Raw genomic sequence first — 20838 nt, 5'->3', positions numbered from 1 at the left:
ATCGTTATTCAATCCACCCATCTAACTTTCGAATTTTTCTATAGCACCAAATTTCGAAAGATTCTATTCTCTTGTTATCTGAACTGTATATTGACCACATTTTACTTCCAAATAAGGTTACCCACCAGACAACTACTTTAGAAAAGACTTCCTAACACTTGAAATGATATCAGAGTTGATAAATTCATTTTCAGAAATGCTTTTCTAGCTGTTGGCAGTCTACATATATCCTCGCTATTTTGGTAATCATCAGTTATTTTGTTGTGGAAACAGCAAAACACATCTATTACTTTTAGTGTTCCATTGCATAATCTAATCCCCTCAGCATCACCTTATTTAATTTGACTACCTTTGATTATCCTATTTTACTTTTGCTGATGTTCATCATATAACCTCTTTTCAAGACAATAGCCGTTCCATTCAACTGCTCTTCCAAGTCCTTTGTCATTGGTGAACCTGAAAGCTTTTATTTCTTTTCCCCGAATTTTAATTTCCTTTCTAAATTTCTCATTGGTCAGACTGAAGAACATCAGGGATAGGTTACAACCCTGCCTCAACCCCCCCCCCCCCCCTCAACTATATCTTTCCTGTCAATCAATACATTCTTACTGAACTGTGAGGGTATTTTGCCTGTGTCATACATCTTGCACACCAGGTGGAATATTTTTGTCATGGCAAGTTTCCAATGATATCAATCATTCTGAGGGAGCGTTATCTACTTTAGGGCCTTTTTCACAACTGGGGGCCTTTCAGTGCTCTGTCAAATTCTCTACATCTACATTTACATCTACATTTATACTCCGCAAGCCACCCAACGGTGTGTGGCGGAGGGCACTTTACGTGCCACTGTCATTATCTCCCTTTCCTGTTCCAGTCGCGTATGGTTCGCGGGAAGAACGACTGTCTGAAAGCCTCTGTGCGCGCTCTAATCTCTCTAATTTTACATTCGTGATCTCCTCGGGAGGTATAAGTAGGGGGACGCAATATATTCGATACCTCATCCAGAAACGCACCCTCTCGAAACCTGGCGAGCAAGCTACACCGCGATGCAGAGCGCCTCTCTTGCAGAGTCTGCCACTTGAGTTTGTTAAATATCTCCGTAACGCTATCACGGTTACCAAATAACCCTGTGACGAAACGCGCCGCTCTTCTTTGGATCTTCTCTATCTCCTCCGTCAACCCGATCTGGTACGGATCCCAATGAGCAATACTCAAGTATAGGTCGAACGAGTGTTTTGTAAGCCACCTCCTTTGTTGATGGACTACATTTTCTAAGGACTCTCCCAATGAATCTCAACCTGGTACCCGCCTTACCAACAATTAATTTTATATGATCATTCCACTTCAAATCGTTCCGCACGCATACTCCCAGATATTTTACAGAAATAACTGCTACCAGTGTTTGTTCCGCTATCATATAATCATACAATAAAGGATCCTTCTTTCTATGTATTCGCAATACATTACATTTGTCTATGTTAAGGGTCAGTTGCCACTCCCTGCACCAAGTGCCTATCCGCTGCAGATCTTCCTGCATTTTGCTACAATTTTCTAATGCTGCAACTTCTCTGTATACTACAGCATCATCCGCGAAAAGCCGCATGGAACTTCCGACACTATCTACTAGGTCATTTATATATATTGTGAAAAGCAATGGTCCCATAACACTCCCCTGTGGCACGCCAGAGGTTACTTTAACGTCTGTAGATGTCTCTCCATTGAGAACAACATGCTGTGTTCTGTTTGCTAAAAACTCTTCAATCCAGCCACACAGCTGGTCTGATACTCCGTAGGCTCTTACTTTGTTTATCAGGCGACAGTGCGGAACTGTATCGAACGCCTTCCGGAAGTCAAGGAAAATGGCATCTACCTGGGAGCCTGTATCTAATATTTTCTGGGTCTCATGAACAAATAAAGCGAGTTGCAGTATCGTAGCTTCCATCTCATCTTCACCTCTTTTTCTTTCTATAATACTTTTCTCAGTAGTAAAATTCTCTCAAGCTTCTAGCCACATCAAGTGGTTTAAAATCCAGTCACCCTTGACAATAGCTGAGGAGTACTCGGCCAAAGGCTTAAACCACTTGATGTGGCTGCAAGCTCAATTCCCACATGACTACCTGCCTGATCAACACTAGTGATGCTACTGTAAAAAAAAAAATTCAAAATGATTTGTGAAGTTTCTGAAGTGGAGTTTACCAGTGTTTGCAGTTAATGACTGACTAATGAAGGTGAAGCATTATTTGTAACAAAACCTTGCAGACAAGCATTTAATGTATGATTTGGTCTGGAAATATGAATTAACAGACAGAGAAAAATGTTTATTTTCATAGTCTTAGTTATGTATAATATATTAGGAGCAGTTTTAATTATACTGTATTCATCTTCAAATAAATGGTTATTTATCAGCATCCTTTAAAGAAATATAACTCACTCAGAATAAGTTAAAAGAAAATTCAATGGAACAGCCTAGACAGAGAAAAATGCTTATTTTCATAATCTTAGTCACATATAATATATTAGGAGCAGTTTTAATTATACAAAACTCATCTTCAAATCTGAATAATCATAAATGGTGATTTTCCAGTACCCTTTAAAGAAATATAACTCAGTCAGAAGAAGTTAAAACAAAATTCAATGCACTAGCCTTGTGACAGCTTCTAATGATCCACTACAAAACATAACATCTGAATGAGTTGTTTTATTTAAAAGGTGTTTATTTTGTGATTTATAATAACTCATATCTGATGATCATCACTGAGTTACCAAAACTAATCATCATATATAAAACAGGATGGTCAGAAACAGTCTGAAAAGCTTATAAGGTAGGTGTTGCAGGGCAGGTGTGCTGAGAAATAATTGTTAAGAAAAAAGTTCAATTTCTTGTGTCATTTTTTAGCTGATTAGCACTGAAATTTGCCAGTCAGGCCATTGCATGTGCAAATTTACGCAGCCCACCAGATACACTTAGTGTCAGTGTTCTCACAGCATAGAGATAGAGCAAAGACTGTTCAGCCTTTGGCTCAGTTTTTATCCTTACTACTGTCCCATGGCCAATTCTTGTATCATTCACTTTTTTTGGTTTTAGGGAACCAAACAAAGAGCACATTCGCTCATAACACCTCTGTTCAGCTACCTGAATAAGTGCCACAGTCTGAATGGCTAACTTGAATGATCATTAACACAGAAATGGTACAACATACTGAATATTTTTCTTAACAACTATTTGTCAGTACAATCTATCCAGCACTGATTAAAGTATATAAGAAACTGTGTCATTCAATCCATAGAGAGCTGGCCAAGGTTCTTGAGAAGATTTGTTAACACAATGTAATTTGAGGAGACTGCATTGGATTGTGTGCAAGAAGATTCATTAATGAGTGCTTGTCAGCCTCCCAAAGAATTACATACTTTGGACAATATGTTGTTGAGAGTACTGGTGGAACAGCTATTATTAAACCCCCCCCCCCCCTAATAAACAATGTACGTAAGCAATGTGGGCCAAATAATTTTGAACACAAAATCACTTTTGCATGTGTGTGTGTGTGTGTGTGTGTGTGTGTGTGTGTGTGTGTGGTCCCAGCCATTCCTTCCATTGTTTCTGAGTTTCTACCAAGCCTATGATTCTGATAGTTTTGTAAGAAATTACCATTTTGTGTGTGTAACTGATTATCTACTGTTTTTTATTAAACGGACATTTTTCATATCACTGTTTCTTTGTTTTGCTTTTACTATTCTGTTCTCTTCAAGGAATTTTAGCTTCAACCATGATAAATACCACCATGGTTGTGAAGATAATTGTAGCTGTAATTGCAATTTGGATGTTTTGTTTGTTTCAGGTATCTTGCATTTTCGTGCAATTTATTCTGCTGCATGTATTTTAACCCACAGACAAGTAGTATCATTCAACTGCACACATTACTACTACTCATTTAAAAGACAAAATTCACTCCTCATTTAAAGGTTAAAATTCACTCAGGTGTGAGAAACTGCATGAAAAATGGAAACTGGTTGAAAATGACAAACTGCCAAAATTTTAATCAAAAGTAATACATACATTAACAGCCATAAGTGGTATTTATCACATTCAAAACTTTTTTAAAGACTTTGAACCATTGCTTCATCAAATTTTAGTTTTAATATAATTTAACTTCCGTTATTTCTTCAACTGAAAAGTAACTTTTTGTTGAAATGAATGTCCTCTTACCAACAGAACTGTGTAAATTATGTACCATGTTCCAAGCAACCAAAGGTAGGTTACTGGAGTAGGAAGAAGTAGTAAATTCAAAGGTAGTGTTGAAAGAATGATTAAATAAGACCAGATGGAATGCAGTAAGATTATTAGAGGGAAAAAAAGGCCAGATAGAATTATTATCAGAACAAATGTTTTAGTACAGACAAACATAACAAGGAATAAATTCAGATGTAAGTTCTAATTTATACGAGGAAATTGAGACCAATATTACAGACACTGAGGGACCCTCGGGCAGAATAGCAAGATTACATTAAAATTACGTACAAGCTACTGAATGGAAATCATCCTCTTATGCACCAACATGCCTACTTTCAGATGAGAAATTAGATGGCCTCTACAAAGACATACAGAGAATGATAAATGATAGCAGACTGCAATACAAAATGATAATGGAACATTCAAATGCAAAATTAGGACAAAATCCACGGCTTGATTCTTCAATGAGCACCTTGGGTGTGGTAACAAAAATGACAAGGGTTAGACGTCATTCAAACTTTGAGAAAAGAATAATGTTTTTGTCTTTGACATAGTCTTTAAAAAGAAAAACAAATGAAAACTGGAAAATCCAGGATGGAATGTAACAATATGAAAAGAAAAGCTGCTACTCACCATATAGAGAAGATGCTGAGTCACACATGGGCACAACAAAAAGACTGTAACAAATAAACCTTTCGGCCAGTAAGGCCTTCATCAAAAATAGAAGACACACACACACACACACACACACACACACACACACACACATGTGCATGACTGCAGTCTCAGGCAGCTGAAGCCACACTGCCACATTGTTACAAATGAAAACTGGACTTTGAAATGTCCAAATGGAATTAAAATTATACTTTATGAAATAATATGGAAACTGTAGAGATTGTGATTGTCCATAATCACTTTACAATTAAAAAGTTACCATATAGTCATACAATGTACAGTAAAAATAGATAAATAGACAGAAAGAAACAGGTTCATAGAAATAGGCTCATCAGCAGGATAAGTTGGCACATAAGATTAAATTAAGCAGTAATTTCAGCACCTCATAATATGCCAATTATTTAGAAAGAGATGGAAGGGTTATTTATTTTTAAAAATAAGTACTTACGCACACATCAAAATATGTTGCAAGCACGAAAACGTTAAGAGCAAAGAATATCACACATTGAATAAGACTACTGTTAAAGAGAAGACAAAGGCTCCACGTAGACAATAAAAGAAACAATTATGAAAAGGAAAGTTGTCACTCTCTGTATAGCAGAGACGCGGAGTCACACATAGGCACAACAAAAAGACTCTCACAATTATAGCTTTCGACCATTAAGACCTTTGTCAACAATAGACAAAACACACACACACACACACACACACACACACACACACACACACACACGCACGCATGCACGCACGCAAACGCAACTCGTACATGCCTGCAGTTTCAGGCAACTGAAACCACACTGCGAACAGCAGCACCGGTGCATGGTGGGAGTGGCGACTGGGTGGGGGTATGGAGGATGCTGAGGTGGGAGGGGTAAGGATAGTATGGAGGAAGTGGTGTACAGTGAACGCTGCAGGTTAGATGGAGGGCAGGGGAGAGTGGGGGGGGGGGGGGGGGGTGGAGAAATAACAAGACTGGGTGTGAAGGTGGAATGATAGCTGTTTAGTGCTGGGATGGGAACAGGGAAGGGGCTGGATAGGTGAAGACACTGACTACTGAATAAAAGGAACATTACAGAATATCCTGAATTAAACAAAACTACTAAGAAGTGCATTTGAGAGGATGTAAGAACATACACATAAAATTGTATTAAGAAAAACAAATAGAACAAAAATAGAAAACAAAACATAAAGATGACAAAACAGAACCTCATGTTGATAGACAACACAGTTCATTACTTGAGATGGTAGACAGCACGGTTACTATGAAATGAGAGAAAATTCTATAAACTTTCCAAGACTTGTTTAAACATTATTATAGTTCATTGGTTGAATCAGAAACATACCTAGTTAAGAGAAACAGAAAAATTGAGCTTATGTACGGAAAAAAGTTAGCCAATAGCCTCTGGACAGGAAAGGAAAAGCTGCTAAAAGGGAAAACAACTGAATCTCATTACATACTTTTAAGGTCAAGTGACCTTTTTATATTGAATGGTTCAGGTTTGCTGCACCTTTTGGAATTTATTTCCCATAGAATTCTGTTCATTTTCCCAAGTATCTGTGCCCTTTCATTGCTTCTCTTTCTCCACTTATTTATCTGTAGAGTTTCTCACTGTAAAAATTTAGCTATTTCATAGTGATGTTTTATTTTGACATTTTTATTCAACACTTCCAATTTATTTTCTACTAATTGTATTATCTAGTTAATAGATGTATTCCAATGTAAAGATGCATGTAACTGTGATAAGTAAGCAAGTTATTAAAAAACTTTCACTCGTATTTCATAGTTATGAGAAAAACCAAGAAATGACACATTACCTGCAGATGGAACAGGCACAAAATGAAACTGCAATCTCAGTGGTGAAACAAGAGTAGATTTTGTTTCTGCAAAGCTTATTATTTGAATTTGCAAATGAGGGAGCATCTGCAAGAATTTTTGATGGAGACTTTTTAACTCTGGAGAATCTGTAAAGAGAGAGATCAAGTCGGCACAGATCATGATCAGTAAGGATTACAGTTACACAGGTAACAAATGCTTCAACATATGTGAAGAGCAATAAATTATATACCGGCCTTATTTGGGTAAAAAAATGAGTAACACAATTCTTAAAATTGCAAAGAAATAGAATGGCTGGAACTCGCAACACTCATCCTGGGGTCTGAGTGCCCTGCCCCCCTCCCCTTTCGCTTTCACCAACTGCTACAACATACATTATATTTCCTTCACAGTCAATCATTTGCCATGAGAATATTGTTTTAGTGCTGCATTTCCTCATACAAATTGTATTATTGTGCAAAGAAGAAATGTATCCTGATGCCTGGGAGTTAGTGTTCAATCTCCTCTGCTGCCAGCTGCAAGGAAATCACCTCCAAATCCAGCTGCTGGCTTTTATAAATGATATAATGAAAAACAATAAATGCTTATAGTGGAATGAATGTGAGAAACTGCATGAATACAGCAATCAATCTGTCACCTAAGGAAATATAGCATCACTTGTGGCAACAGGACATAATTTGTTTTTATTGTCAGATCTAACATAAGTATCTGCACACACTACAACTGTTATAAAAAAATGTGAACAAGTCTTTGTGTGTATGAAATTGATGAGAAAGACAAATGATTTGGTAATATAACACTTTACCTTTTCTTAGCTCTTGTACTTCAACCGATGGCCACAGTAGAATCTGCATGGCTTGTGTAAGCTCTGCAAGTGGTGAACCCAAGTGTGGCACACTGTAGAAAGCTATGCCTTTAGTTTTATAGCAAATATTTCTATCTCCACTCTCCCAAGCTGCAACGAAGATAATCACAGTATCTTAGAAAAAATTAACTTAATATTTATCTCTTTTCCAATATCTATCTATTTATGTTGTCAATCTGTATCACCTTTTGTTTAAGGTCTCATACTTAATCAAGAGTGCCCATACGATAGTTTGTAAGGGGGGGGGGGGGTTACACGGGGGGGGGGTTACACTTGGGTAATGGAATATTTTTAATATCTTGTAAGATAAATTAACTAAATATTTATCTCTTTTCCAATATCTATCTATTTATGTTGGTCATGTATATGTCTACTACAGAAGTGGGAACATAGTCAACTGAGGCATGTGAATATTAAATACAGTTTCACATAACACCTGTATAATGAAGGACATCGGAATGTTCAATACAATAACTCTGAGGAACAAGTGGCAGATATTTTAACAAAAGCAACTACAACTGTACAGTTCAATACGGTGTGACTGTAGATGAAGATAGTGAAATTTGCAGATATTTAATGAAATTATTAAATTAAGGGGGGGGGGGGGGGGTATTGCAGTAGTGACAATTTAATAATTATGCTCTGATTTATTTTCTCTTTTTTTTTCTCTCTCTCTCTCTCTGTTTTATCTTCTGTCTGAATCTTCTCTTCATGGTTTCACTGTGGCTGTAATAGTGCTATGATAAGTAATAATTTGATATTATTTGTCTAAATACTTGGTAATGTCTAGCAATAACAACAAATGTGAAAACCACTCTACACTGACGATGAGATACCAGGTGTAGATGTACGAAACCGGAATTTGGTTGCAATAATTGCACATGTGTTGCTTGAAACTGATAGACAATATTTTATACATTGCTATTTATACATTTCTCCCAACTCTCTGGCAGGCTATGTATGCTATACAAAGAAAATAGTTCTTCTTTTGAATTGAACCAGTCAGTGAGCCATTTTCATACATTTTCATATGAAGTGAAGCATTGTTCAGTGAGAATATGCCCCAGTGTTGCTGATAAATGATAATCAGAAGGAGCCAAATCTGGAGAATAAGCCGCATGCCCTAGTATTTCCCAACTGAATGCCTCGATAGCTTCTCTGACCCATTTTTTCTGTGTGTGATGGAGTGTCACCATGGAGCAATGTGATTTTGTGTTGCCTTTTTCCATATTCTGGTCATTTTTCACATAATGCTCGATTTAAATCAAACATTTGCTGTTGGTAGTGATCAGTATTAACGGTTTCACCAGGCTTAAGCAGCTCACAGTAGATGACACCCTTCTGATCCCCACCAAAGAAAGAGCATTGCTTCCCCCCCCCCCCCCCCCCCCCCCCCAAGCGATTTGGTCTTGCAGTGGATGTCAAAGGTTTGCCTGGATTCACCCATGATTTACGACACTTACGATTCTCAAAATATATCTATTTTTCATCACCTATCACTATTCGATGGAGGAATGACTTGCTTTAGTATTTGGAGAGCAGCATTACACAAGTGGTCTTTCAATTTGCTTGCTGTCTTTCATTCAGTTCATGTGGAACCCATTTTCCCACTTTCTGCAAATTTTACATAGCTTTCAACCAAAGATAAATGGCTTACTGCATCACATTCAATTGTTCCATGAGTTCCTGTTGAGTCTGATTATCATCTTCAGATAACAAGGCCTGCCATTCATTGTCTTTCAATTTTTTGGTAGTTTCCCATGCTCATTGTTTCTCATGTCAAAATCACCACTTTGGATTTTTTTGAACCACTCGAAACACTGTGTTTTCCCAAGAGCATGTTCGCCAAAAGCTTCGACAAGCATTCAATGGGATTCTGCAGCAGTATTCTTCGAATGATAACAGGAAATCAATGGTGTCTGCAAATTGTAGTTCATAGGTACAAAACTCAACATGTTTACGGGTTTGAAACAGATACTAATGAATGGAACTTGGGTTACTGTATGTTGACATTCATCGTCAGCCATTACAGGTAGCACTGCAGACACAGTCTCATGGGCCCTACACTGACGGCTAGCACCATCATAGGGAAATTCCAGTTACATACTTCTACATCTGGTATATGATGGGAATAACTATGAGAGATTGGAAGAAAACATGCAGGGACACCAGAGACATATGCAGCTGACTACTTTAATGAACAGAGAAGCCTGAAGATGACGATTATCCAACAGTGGATGTCAAATGCCCAGTTCTTGGAAAAGGTACAAGTCACATCCTTCAACAAGAAGGGTAGTAGAAGTGATCCACAAAACTACCATCCAATATGCTTGACATCAACTTGTTGTAGAATCTTAGAACATATTCTGAGCTCAAACATAATGAGGTACCTTGAACAGAATGGATTTTGAAAACATCGATAATGTGAAACCCAACTAGTACTTTTCTCACGTGACATACTGAAAGCTTTGGATCAGGCAATCAGGTAGATGCTGTATTTCTTGAATTCCAAAAAGAATTTGACTCAGCATCACACCTGCATTATTGTCAAAAGTACAATCACATAAAGTATCAAGTGAAATTCGTGACTGGACTCTGGTAGGGAGAACACAGCATGTTATCTTGGATGGAGAGTCATCATCAGATGTAGAAGCAACTTTGGATGTGCCCCAGGGAAGTACATTGGGACTGTTGCTGTTCATGTTGTATATTAATGCCCTTGCAGACAATATTAATAGTAAAATAAGGCTTGATGCAGTTATCTATAATGAAATACTAACTGAAAGAAGCTGCATAAATATTTAGTCAGATGTTGATAATATTTGAAAGTGGTGCGAAGATTAGCAGTTTGCCTTAAATTTTCAGAAATGTTAAACTGTGCACTTAACAAAACAGAAAAATGTAATATCCTATAACATCAATGAGTCACTGTTGGCTCCTGGCCAATGCCTGGGTGTAACACTTTGTAGAGAAATGAAATGGAATGATCACATAGGTTCAGTTCTGGATTAAGCAGGAGGTAGACTTCAAGTTTATTGGTAGAATACTGGAGAAGTGCAACCAATCTACACAGGAAATCACTTACAAATCACTTGTGCGAGCAGTTTTAGAATATTGCTCAAGTGTGTGGGATCTGTACCAGATAGGACTAACAGAGGACATTGAACATATACAGAAAAGAGCAGCACGAATGGTCACAGGTTTCTTTAATCCATGGGAGAGTGTCACAGAGATACCAAAGGAACTGAACTGGAAGACTGCTGAATATGGACATAAACTATCTTGAGAAAGTCTATTAACAAAGTTCCAAGAACCAGCTTTAATTGATTACTCTAGGAACATACTACAACCCTCTATGTATCATTTACTTAGGGATCGTAAGGAAAAGTTTAGAATAATTTCTGCATGCACACAGGCATTTAAACAATCATTCTTCCTGTGCTCCACAAGTAAATGGAACATGAAGAAACCTTAATAACTGAAACAATGGAATGAACACTCTATCATGCACCTCATAGTGGTTTGCCGAGTATAAAAGTAGGTGTGGATCCAGATGAACTTTAAGCATTGCCAATGACATAGTAACTCTGTCAGAGACAGCAACTGATGCGGCCAATTAGTTGTAAAGATTAGAAAGTCTCCTGAAAACAGATTATAAATATAAATAATGAATACCAAGTGTAAGCTATTAAATGACACGATGCTGATGGAATTAGATTAAAAATGAAACACTAAAAGTTGTAGGGTAGCAGCAAAATAAGTGACAATGGCATAAGTTTAGAGGACATATACTGCAGAGCACAATAACAAGAACAGCTTTCCTCAAAAAGAGAAATATGTTTGTTTTGTTAGTTACATATTCCATAGATCATTTGAATGATTCTTTTATCAAAATTATGAGGAACAAGCCAGTTAACAGGATATCTGTACATGGTAATCATGTTAACATTAATGAATACATTGTTTTTTAGTCCTACTCTTACAATAACATTTGAAAACTAGGTCTCTCTCTTTCTCTCGTTTCCAGGCCACCAGTACTTAAATACAAATTCATCCACAGAATAAAAGGAGTTCTCCAGGAGACATGATTTAAGGTCAGATTTTAAACTTGCTTTGCTACCTGTCAGATATTTTATACTCTTGGGCAACTGATCAAAAATTTTTGTTTTTGCAACTTGCATCTGTTTGCATAGAATATAAATGTAGGTGTTTGGCTGTGTCTTCTGAAAGTGTTTGGATAGTAATCTTATATGCAAATTAAATGTGGATAACTAACAGAATAGACATTAAGAGTACAGAAGCTTTGAAATGTCACACAACAGAAGAATTCTGATAATTAAGTGGGTATATAGAGTAACTAATGACTCAAATTGTAGAATAAGGGAGCTTTATGGCACAACTTAACTAGAAGAGGGACATATTGATGGGATACACCCTGAGGTGTCATTGGTTAATTTAGTAATGAAAGGAAGGTTGTGCATAACTGTAGAGGGAGACCCAAGGCTTCAATACAGTCAGCAGGTTCAAATGCATGTAAGGTGTGGTAGTGCAGCAGAAATGAAAACACTTGCACACATAGGACTACCAGGGAGAGCTGTGTCAAACCACTTCAGACTGATGGCAACAACAAGAAGCAGAAAACTGTCTCTTTCTGTTGTTTCTAGAGCCCTCAACAGTTGCCAGTGGTTTAAATTTTACTCATTAGAGGTTGTACCTTTATGCTCTACTCAGATGCCTCATTATCGAGATCATTTTACACTCTCATTAATTACAAACAATTAATTTCACCGCATTATTTGAAAAACTTGTAATTATAATTCTCATACATATCAGAATATAACTCTCTTTAAGCTAAAGCACATTAACAGTTCTAATTTATTGGATTGTAAAGTCTCTATAATGATGACATGCCCATTTTTCTCATGGAATCAATGGGCACAAAACTTTTTTAAACCACTCAGCTTCTACAATTTTTATCATATGATTTTGCTTCTTTACAAGTTGTCTGTCCTTTATGCACTTCTATCATATGTATAAAAGCATTGTTTTTCATCGTTTATTATTAAACAAATATTTTTATACTCATCATATTATGTATTAACATTTGACAGCTTCAGAAGCACCTGATAATGGCCTCCTTAAATCTGAAACTGGTCATGTGGACGTAATAAAGCTCTAGTTAAGAAACTGGGGTGGCTTTTCATTAACTGAACAATAGCTGCAGAATCAGCAACATCCAAACAACCACTATCATTTCTCCTTCGACTTGTACCATGTTTGAATGGTGTGCTGGAAGACTGAGTGTTGATAAGCTCTTGTATTGAAACAATTATCCATAATTGTATCACTGTGGTTAATCCATGAGATACAACTAGGAGGAAGTAATACTTTTCTGGACTCTTCTTGAAACATATATTTTCATAAAGACTTGTTTTTAAATATATCAGTATATGTTGAGTAGAAGGCAAGAATTCTATGACAATTCCAAAGTAATTCCAGCTACAAGATGCAGCTGCATATACTCCACATATATTTCATGGCAAGGTAAATACAGAAATCTGAAATAAACGCACCCCTCACAAGGATTTTTTTCACAAGCAATCCTCCCATAGAGTGAGTAACCCAAATAACAGGTCGCTGACCGACTCCAGCGAGCTTTAATTTCTCCATAATTTCTTCACTTCTGTCATCCAGTGTACACCTGTAACCAAAATGAGATACAAGTAATCAACAGATAAGGTTATAATAGCAGAATATGGCAATGGAATGCACTTGGTGGAAAACAAATAATGGAAGTAGTTAAGATAACACTCACCATATAGTTGGTTATAATAGAAGGAAACATTCCACGAAGGAAAAATATACTTAAAAACAAAGATGATGTGACTTACCAAATGAAAGTGCTGGCAGGTCGACAGACACACAAACGAACACAAACATACACACAAAATTCAAGCTTTCGCAACAAACTGTTGCCTCATCAGGAAAGAGGGAAGGAGAGGGAAAGACGAAAGGATGTGGGTTTTAAGGGAGAGGGTAAGGAGTCATTCCAGTCCCGGGAGCGGAAAGACTTACCATAGGGGGGAAAAAAGGACGGGTATACACTCGCACACACACACATATCAATCCACACATATACAGACACAAGCAGACATATTTAAAGGTCTTTAAATATGTCTGCTTGTGTCTGTATATGTGTGGATTGATATGTGTGTGTGTGCGAGTGTATACCCGTCCTTTTTTCCCCCTATGGTAAGTCTTTCCGCTCCCGGGACTGGAATGACTCCTTACCCTCTCCCTTAAAACCCACATCCTTTCGTCTTTCCCTCTCCTTCCCTCTTTCCTGATGAGGCAACAGTTTGTTGCGAAAGCTTGAATTTTGTGTGTATGTTTGTGTTCGTTTGTGTGTCTGTCGACCTGCCAGCACTTTCATTTGGTAAGTCACATCATCTTTGTTTTTAAGTATATTTCACCATATAGTTGAGATGATAAGTGAAACATAGACCCTATAATGAATCACAGTTACAATTGTTCAACTCAATCAAATCATATCAATAGTGATATGATATGCAATGATCACACATGCTCAGTCATGGGACAGGGTAAAGCATGTGCTAGACTTCGGTTTATTGGTGGAATACTGGGGAAATCCAGTCAGCCTTCATAGCAGATTCCTCACAAATCTCTTGTGTGACCCATCCTAGAATACTGCTCAAGCACATGGGACCCATACCAAATAGGACTACTAGAGGATATCGTACATATAGAGAGAATGGCAACAGAAATGGTCATAGGTTTGTTTGATCCATGGGAAAGTGGTGCTGAAGAAACTGATCTGGCAGACTCTTGAAGATAAAAGTAAACTATCTTAAAAAGTTTTAAGAACCAGCTTTAAATGATGACACTAGGAATATACTACAACCCCCTACTGTAGTGATTCGAGAATTTCTGTGTAAATTCTAGAACCACTCAGCCTTCTACCATCTTGAACAGACGATATTCTAGATACGAGTGTGGGATGGTAAAATCCTACCTACTGCACATCATGTGTTTGTGTGTGCAGGTTTAAAATCAGTCGCGGGAAGAAAGTAGACATGATGGTCGAATGACACCGGCAATTACCTGTCGTACAATCCATAGATGTGTTAGTGAGTGTGTAAGGAAGAATCATGGAGTTTTTATGCCGCTCTGTGCTTATTGTGTCATTGACTATTGTTATGTGAAACAAGAACAGTTGAAAAAGTACTATTGTGGACTCCTGACTCAGCCTTGGGAGAGGCAAGATGTAATTTCTGATTCATTTTAAGAAAGTCATGGCAGTCAAGCCAACTTTCTTTTAACTGTAACTCATTTTGTTTCTAACGTTTGACGGTATGAGGTACTTAACAGAAAGTTGCAAATGTGCAAAAGTGTGAATTATGTTGTGCATGAAAGTCAAATACATTGTTAACGGACGAAAAGAAAAGTTTGTATGTCTACTTTCACACTTTAAGACGTCACAAAATGTTAGAACATGGCGACCTATGTGAAAGGACCGAGAAAACAGGAATTTTAAGTCAAAAACGAGGAAAGAAACTGTTGTGTGTTGCCGTAGCAACCAAACATAATAAGACAAGGAAATTACTCCGAGACATTGGAATATGTTGAAGTATCCAATGGAGCAAAATTTGAAGGGAAAGACTGTAAAGAAATGAAAAACTCACAATGATAAAAATATTAAAGAAGATTTTGACATATTTGTCTAAGAAGAAGAAAGAACACTTCAACCAAGAAGATCCAGTGTGGGGAGTATACAGCTCTCACACACGTCACAGGGATGCAGGCGCGGAAACCAACCTACATCCAACGCCGCCGGCACCAGCTGCTGTTCACCGGTGCTGACCTGCCTCCACATCCGCTCACCTATGCTACGAGAATTCTATGACGGGTGAGCGTGAAACAACACTTCATTACTTTAGTAGGAAGTCGTACAAGATACTATTGAGCAAATTTTTATTGTGTCATATTTAAAGTTAGTTTTAAATGCTTACTAGGGCTAAAGCATATAAAAGTATGGAGAATATACAAGTTGGGGACACTCAAGACCTGGCTATTGCCATGAAAGTTAGCAAAGAAGTGCGTGACAGGGCTGAGTTGGTAAATTTAATCGAAACTCAAAGTGTGACTCTAAGTAAAGAACTAAGCTTAGTAAATTCTCAATTAAACACCCAGATTGAAGCTTTAAATGTCCAGAGTGAAGGTTTAAATGCCCAGAGGGAAACTCTAAATATTCAAATGACAAATTTGGGTTTGTTAAGTGCCAAGGTCGACTCTCAAAGTGAAGAATTTAGTAATCTGCAGGAAGGCATGGGTACTTTGAAGACTGAGTCTGACGCTAAAAGAACTACAGTAGACAATTTAAAAGTAGATCTACAAAATGAGTTGACAAACTCTTTCACAACTCATATAAATCATATGTTTACCAACCTTAGTGAGAAACCGAATGATACCTTTCAGGATTTGTCAAAAAGGTTAGAACTTAACACTGAGAACAAATGTAATAATGTAGAATCCAAACTTATTGAAAAGTTACGCTCTTTTGAAAACGTGTACAATATTAAGTGTAATGATGTATGACATGGGTGGTATACTTTGCAAGGGAGTGTAGATAAGGAGAATGAGTTAATGCCAATCATTCAATCGCAAATTACAGGTGTCAGTATGCGGGTAGACAATGTAGAAAGGAATTTCAAAGAGAAAATAGCTAACTCTGATATTATAAATGCAATTAGTTTGGAGGAACAATCTGGGGAAATTATAGATCGAAAAGTTACCAAGAGAATATCATCTGGGAATGTATCGCCTATTCCTTCTTCTGAACTTATTGATACTAGGAAGGGTATAGTAGACCTGTGGAGAGAATTTAAGCTTATTCAAGACAAAGTAGAAAAAAGGGTAACTTCACCTAATGTGAAGCAGAGAATAATTTACAATGGGGAGCTAATTCGTGGTTATCTAGTCAATTCCATAAATTTAAGCCAGAAGGAGATGTACATCCGACCCACTTCTTAAAAAGGTTTAACCAAGCAATACCAAAAAATTGGAAGGATTCTACGAAGATCGAATTTGCTGTCGGGTACCTTCTCGGGGAAGCCTCAGAATGGGATACAGTAAATATTGAGAATTTTTCCCCTTAGGAGGACTTTCAAAAGAAATGTAAAGAAAATTATTGGTCTGCCAGTGCACAAGAAAAGTTAATATCAGGTCCATGGGACCTGGGCGGAGTCATCTATCCCCCCAGGGATCTTAATATTCTGAGTTAACGGGCAGCGTGACAACCGTTGGATCCCGAGTTGTTTCTGGTGTTTCTTCCAAAATAGTTTTCTGTACTGAATTCTTTTAAAAATCTAGAACTATCCTGTAATCTTATTAAAAAAGAAAACTGAATATAACCATAAAATAGAGACTGGAGAAAAAGTGATGTCCAGATGAAATAAGTTGAATAGAGCATTACATTTATGGAAAATATAATATGACGTGACTAGCTGAACAATCTGACCACAATCTATTGGTTATGAACTGTAGATGAAAACTGAAGAAACTAAAAAAGGTGGGAATTTAAGGAGATGGGACTTGGATAAACTGACTAAACCAGAGGTTGTACAGAGTTTCAGGGAGAGCATAAGGGAACAATTGACAGAAGTGGGGGGAAAAATACAGTAGAAGAAGAATGGGTAGCTTTAGGGATGAAATAGTGAAGGCAGCAGAGGATCAAGTAGGTAAAAAGACAAGGGCTAGTAGAAATCCTTGGGTAACAGAAGAAATATTGAATTTAATTGATGAAAGGAGAAAATATAAAAATGCAGTAAATGAAGCAGGCAAAAAGGAATACAAACGTCTCAAAAATGAGATCGACAGGAAGTGCAAAATGGCTAAGCAGGGATGGCTAGAGGACAAATGTAAGGATGTAGAGGCTTATCTCACTAGGGGTAAGATAGATAATGCCTACAGCAAAATTAAATAGACCTTTTGAGAAAAGAGAGCCACTTGTATGAATATCAAGAGCTGAGATGGAAACCCAGTTCTAAGCAAAGAAGGGAAAGCAGAAAGGTGGAAGGAATATATAGAGGGTCTATACAAGGGTGATGTACTTGATGACAATATTATGGAAATGGAAGAGGATGTAGATGAAGATGAAATGGGAGATACGATACTGTGTGAAGAGTTTGACAGAGCACTGAAAGATCTGAGTCAAAACAAGTCCGCAGGAGTAGACAACATTCCAGCAGAACTACTGACAGCCTTGGGAGAGCCAGTCCTGACAAAACTCTACCGCTTGGTGAGCAAGATGTATGAGACAGGCGAAATACCCTCACACTTCAAGAAGATTATAATAATTCCAATTCCAAAAAAAGCAGGTGTTGACAGATGTGAAAATTACCGAACTATCAGTTTAGTAAGTCACAGCTGCAAAATACTAGCATGAGTTCTTTACAGGCGAATGGAAAAACTGGTAGAAGCCGACCTCGGGGAAGATCAGTTTGGATTCCGTAGAAATATTGGAACACGTGAGGCAATACTGACCTTATGACTTATCTTAGAAGAAAGATTAAGGTAAGGCAAACCTACATTTCTAGACTTAGAGAAAGTTTTGGCAATGTGGACTGGAATACTCTCTTTCAAATTCTAAAGTTGGCAGGGGTAAAATACAGGGAGCGAAAGGCTATTTACAATTTGTACAGAAACCAGATGGCTGTTATAAGAATAGAGGGGCACGAAAGGGAAGCAGTGATTGGGAAGGGTGTGAGACACGGTTGTAGCCTCTCCCCAATGTTATTCAATCTGTATATTGAGCAAGCAGTAAAGGAAACAAAAGAAAAATTCGGAGTAGGTATTAAAATCCATGGAGAACAAATCAAAACTTTGAGGTTCGCCGATGATATTTTAATTCTGTCAGACACAGCAAAGGACTTGGAAGAGCAGCTGAACAGAATGAACAGTGTCTTGAAAGGAGGATATAAGACGAATGTCAACAAAGGCAAAATGAGGATAATGGAATGTAGTCGAGTTAACTCGGGTGATGCTGAGGGATTTAGATTAGGAAATGAGACACTTAAAGTAGTAAAGGAGTTTTGCTATTTGGGGAGCAAAATAACTGATGATGGTCGAAGTAGAGAGGATATAAAATGTAGACTGGCAATGGCAAGGAAAGCGTTTCTGAAGAAGAGAAATTTGTTAACATCGAGTATAGATTTAAGTGTCAGGAAGTTGTTTCTGAAAGTATTTGTATGGAGTGTAGCCATGTGTTGAAGTGAAACATGGACGGTCAATAGGTTGGACAAGAAGAGAATAGAAGCTTTTGAAATGTGGTGCTACAGAAGAATGCTGAAGATTAGATGGGTAGATCACATAACTAATGAGGAGGTATTGAATAGAATTGCGCAGAAGAGGAGTTTGTGGCACAACTTGACTAAAAGAAGGGATCGGTTGGTAGGACATGTTCTGAGGCATCAAGGGATCACCAATTTAGTATTGGAGGGCAGGGTGGAGGGTAAAAATCGTAGAGTGAGACCAAGAGATGAATAGACTAAGCAGATTCAGAAGGATGTACATTGCAGTAGGTACTGGGAGATGAAGAAGCTTGCACAGGGTAGAGTAGCATGGAGAGCTGCATCAAACCAGTCTCAGGACTGAAGACCACATCAACAACAAGCTGAACAACTGTTATACCATAGTGTATAGATTTTTTATTTTGTATAGAGTATTTTATACCTTTCATGAGATGTGCTATAGATGGGAGGGTTTGAATAAATTTTGAAAGGGGTGGGTATTGTAGCTAAAAGCATGGTTTACAAGAACAGGTAAAGCATGACCAACACAAAACACACTTCACACCTTTCAAACAACCCTCACAAACAAGTGTGTCTGATTCTTCTTCATTTGCCGTTTCCATAGGGTGGCTGGGATTTCCTTTTGTGACCTCGGGGGTGAAGGTGGGACATGTCCGTTCTGTAGGAGACAATTTGACCCAAACCTCCTCCGGCGACTTACTCAAGTACCTGAGAGGTATGGATCCTGGGGAAGGGGGGTAGGAAGGGTTTCCTGTCTTTGGGGATATCTTCTTTCTCTTCTTCGATCCTAACAACCACATCTAATTTTTCCTTTCTTACTTCTCATCTTGAGGACCTGTCTATTTTTTCGCTCTTTCCATATTCATAAGCTTCTATCGCTGAAGCTCTACCTTATTTCCGTGGTTACTAATAACCTACATCTTATCTTTAGATAAGAAGGCCGAAGAATCAGACTACACGAACACACATCCACATATACACAAATATACACTTCTACACAAACATTAAATCATATAAGACAAAGCCTGTCACAATGTGAGAACTGCCAGGTGTTGTAGGGGAAAAGGTGTGTACATAGGGAATTGTGCGCACATATATGGGGAATTAAGATGGTTCTACATCGAATATACATAAGAAGAGGAGCACATACATAATGAACAACTATAAAGTAGTAATGAGTAATGGATAAATAAGAGAGTGGCGTGAGCAAAGAAAGAAACCGAAAGTAGGAGTAGAATTAGTCAGGTTGATCATCAAGCAACATCAGTGCAATAAAAACTCTGATAAATTGAAGGACAGTGGTATGTAAGTAGTATATATAGACATAATATCTATTGAAAGTATAGATGTTCATAATTAGTGGAGGACTCTAGGGAGTGCATGATGTATTAAAGAATGAATGTGAAGTTTAAAATAGATTTATATTTTTACCAGAAGATACTTAACTATGGTATACATAGAAATGCATATTAGGGTAAAGAACCATGAGGCCTACTCAGAAAGGATAAGGGCGACGTACGTGGCAATTACTAAGTGTAAAGGGCAGATGTATCTGCGTGGAGAAAGGACGATCTGTGGCCTAAAAAATTTGAGATGTTTTGTAAGGGGCGTACCTACCAGAATGGAAAGAGGAAGTACTCTCATAAGGTCAACCCACAAACAAGGAATAGGTGCTGATCCTAGGAGAAGGGGACAGTATCATGACAAAAGTCACAAATTTTATAGGAAATATTCTGGAAAGTGTAAATTCTATGAATGACTAGCATTATTATGTTTTGTGAAAGTAAATGAGTGTCAAAAGAACACTTTCATTTCACCCAGAGTTCCTCCAATCTTCAACTAATGAAAATAGTACATTCTAGGAAAAAGGTAGTACAAAAAAATAAGAGTGGAAAATAGATTACTC

At 37.6% G+C, this 20838-nt stretch overlaps 1 protein-coding gene across 3 annotated transcripts in view; it reads right to left on the bottom strand.

The window, feature by feature from the left end:
- Positions 1-20838, bottom strand: part of LOC126182635 (protein SERAC1) — a 263820-nt gene that overhangs the window by 2727 nt on the left and 240255 nt on the right. For all 3 annotated transcript variants that reach the window (XM_049924869.1, XM_049924867.1, XM_049924868.1), the window contains exons 11-13: positions 13176-13303; positions 7543-7692; positions 6719-6865 (exon numbers count right to left, since the gene is read on the bottom strand). In XM_049924869.1, the coding sequence (XP_049780826.1) occupies positions 6719-6865; positions 7543-7692; positions 13176-13303 (425 nt within the window). The remainder of the gene's footprint in view (positions 1-6718; positions 6866-7542; positions 7693-13175; positions 13304-20838) is intronic.

This window comes from Schistocerca cancellata, chromosome 1, assembly GCF_023864275.1.
Source record: "Schistocerca cancellata isolate TAMUIC-IGC-003103 chromosome 1, iqSchCanc2.1, whole genome shotgun sequence".
Classification (NCBI taxonomy): Eukaryota; Metazoa; Arthropoda; class Insecta; order Orthoptera; family Acrididae; genus Schistocerca; species Schistocerca cancellata.
The sequence above is the reverse complement of the archived record's forward strand: the minus strand, read 5'-3'. Positions and strand labels throughout refer to the sequence as shown.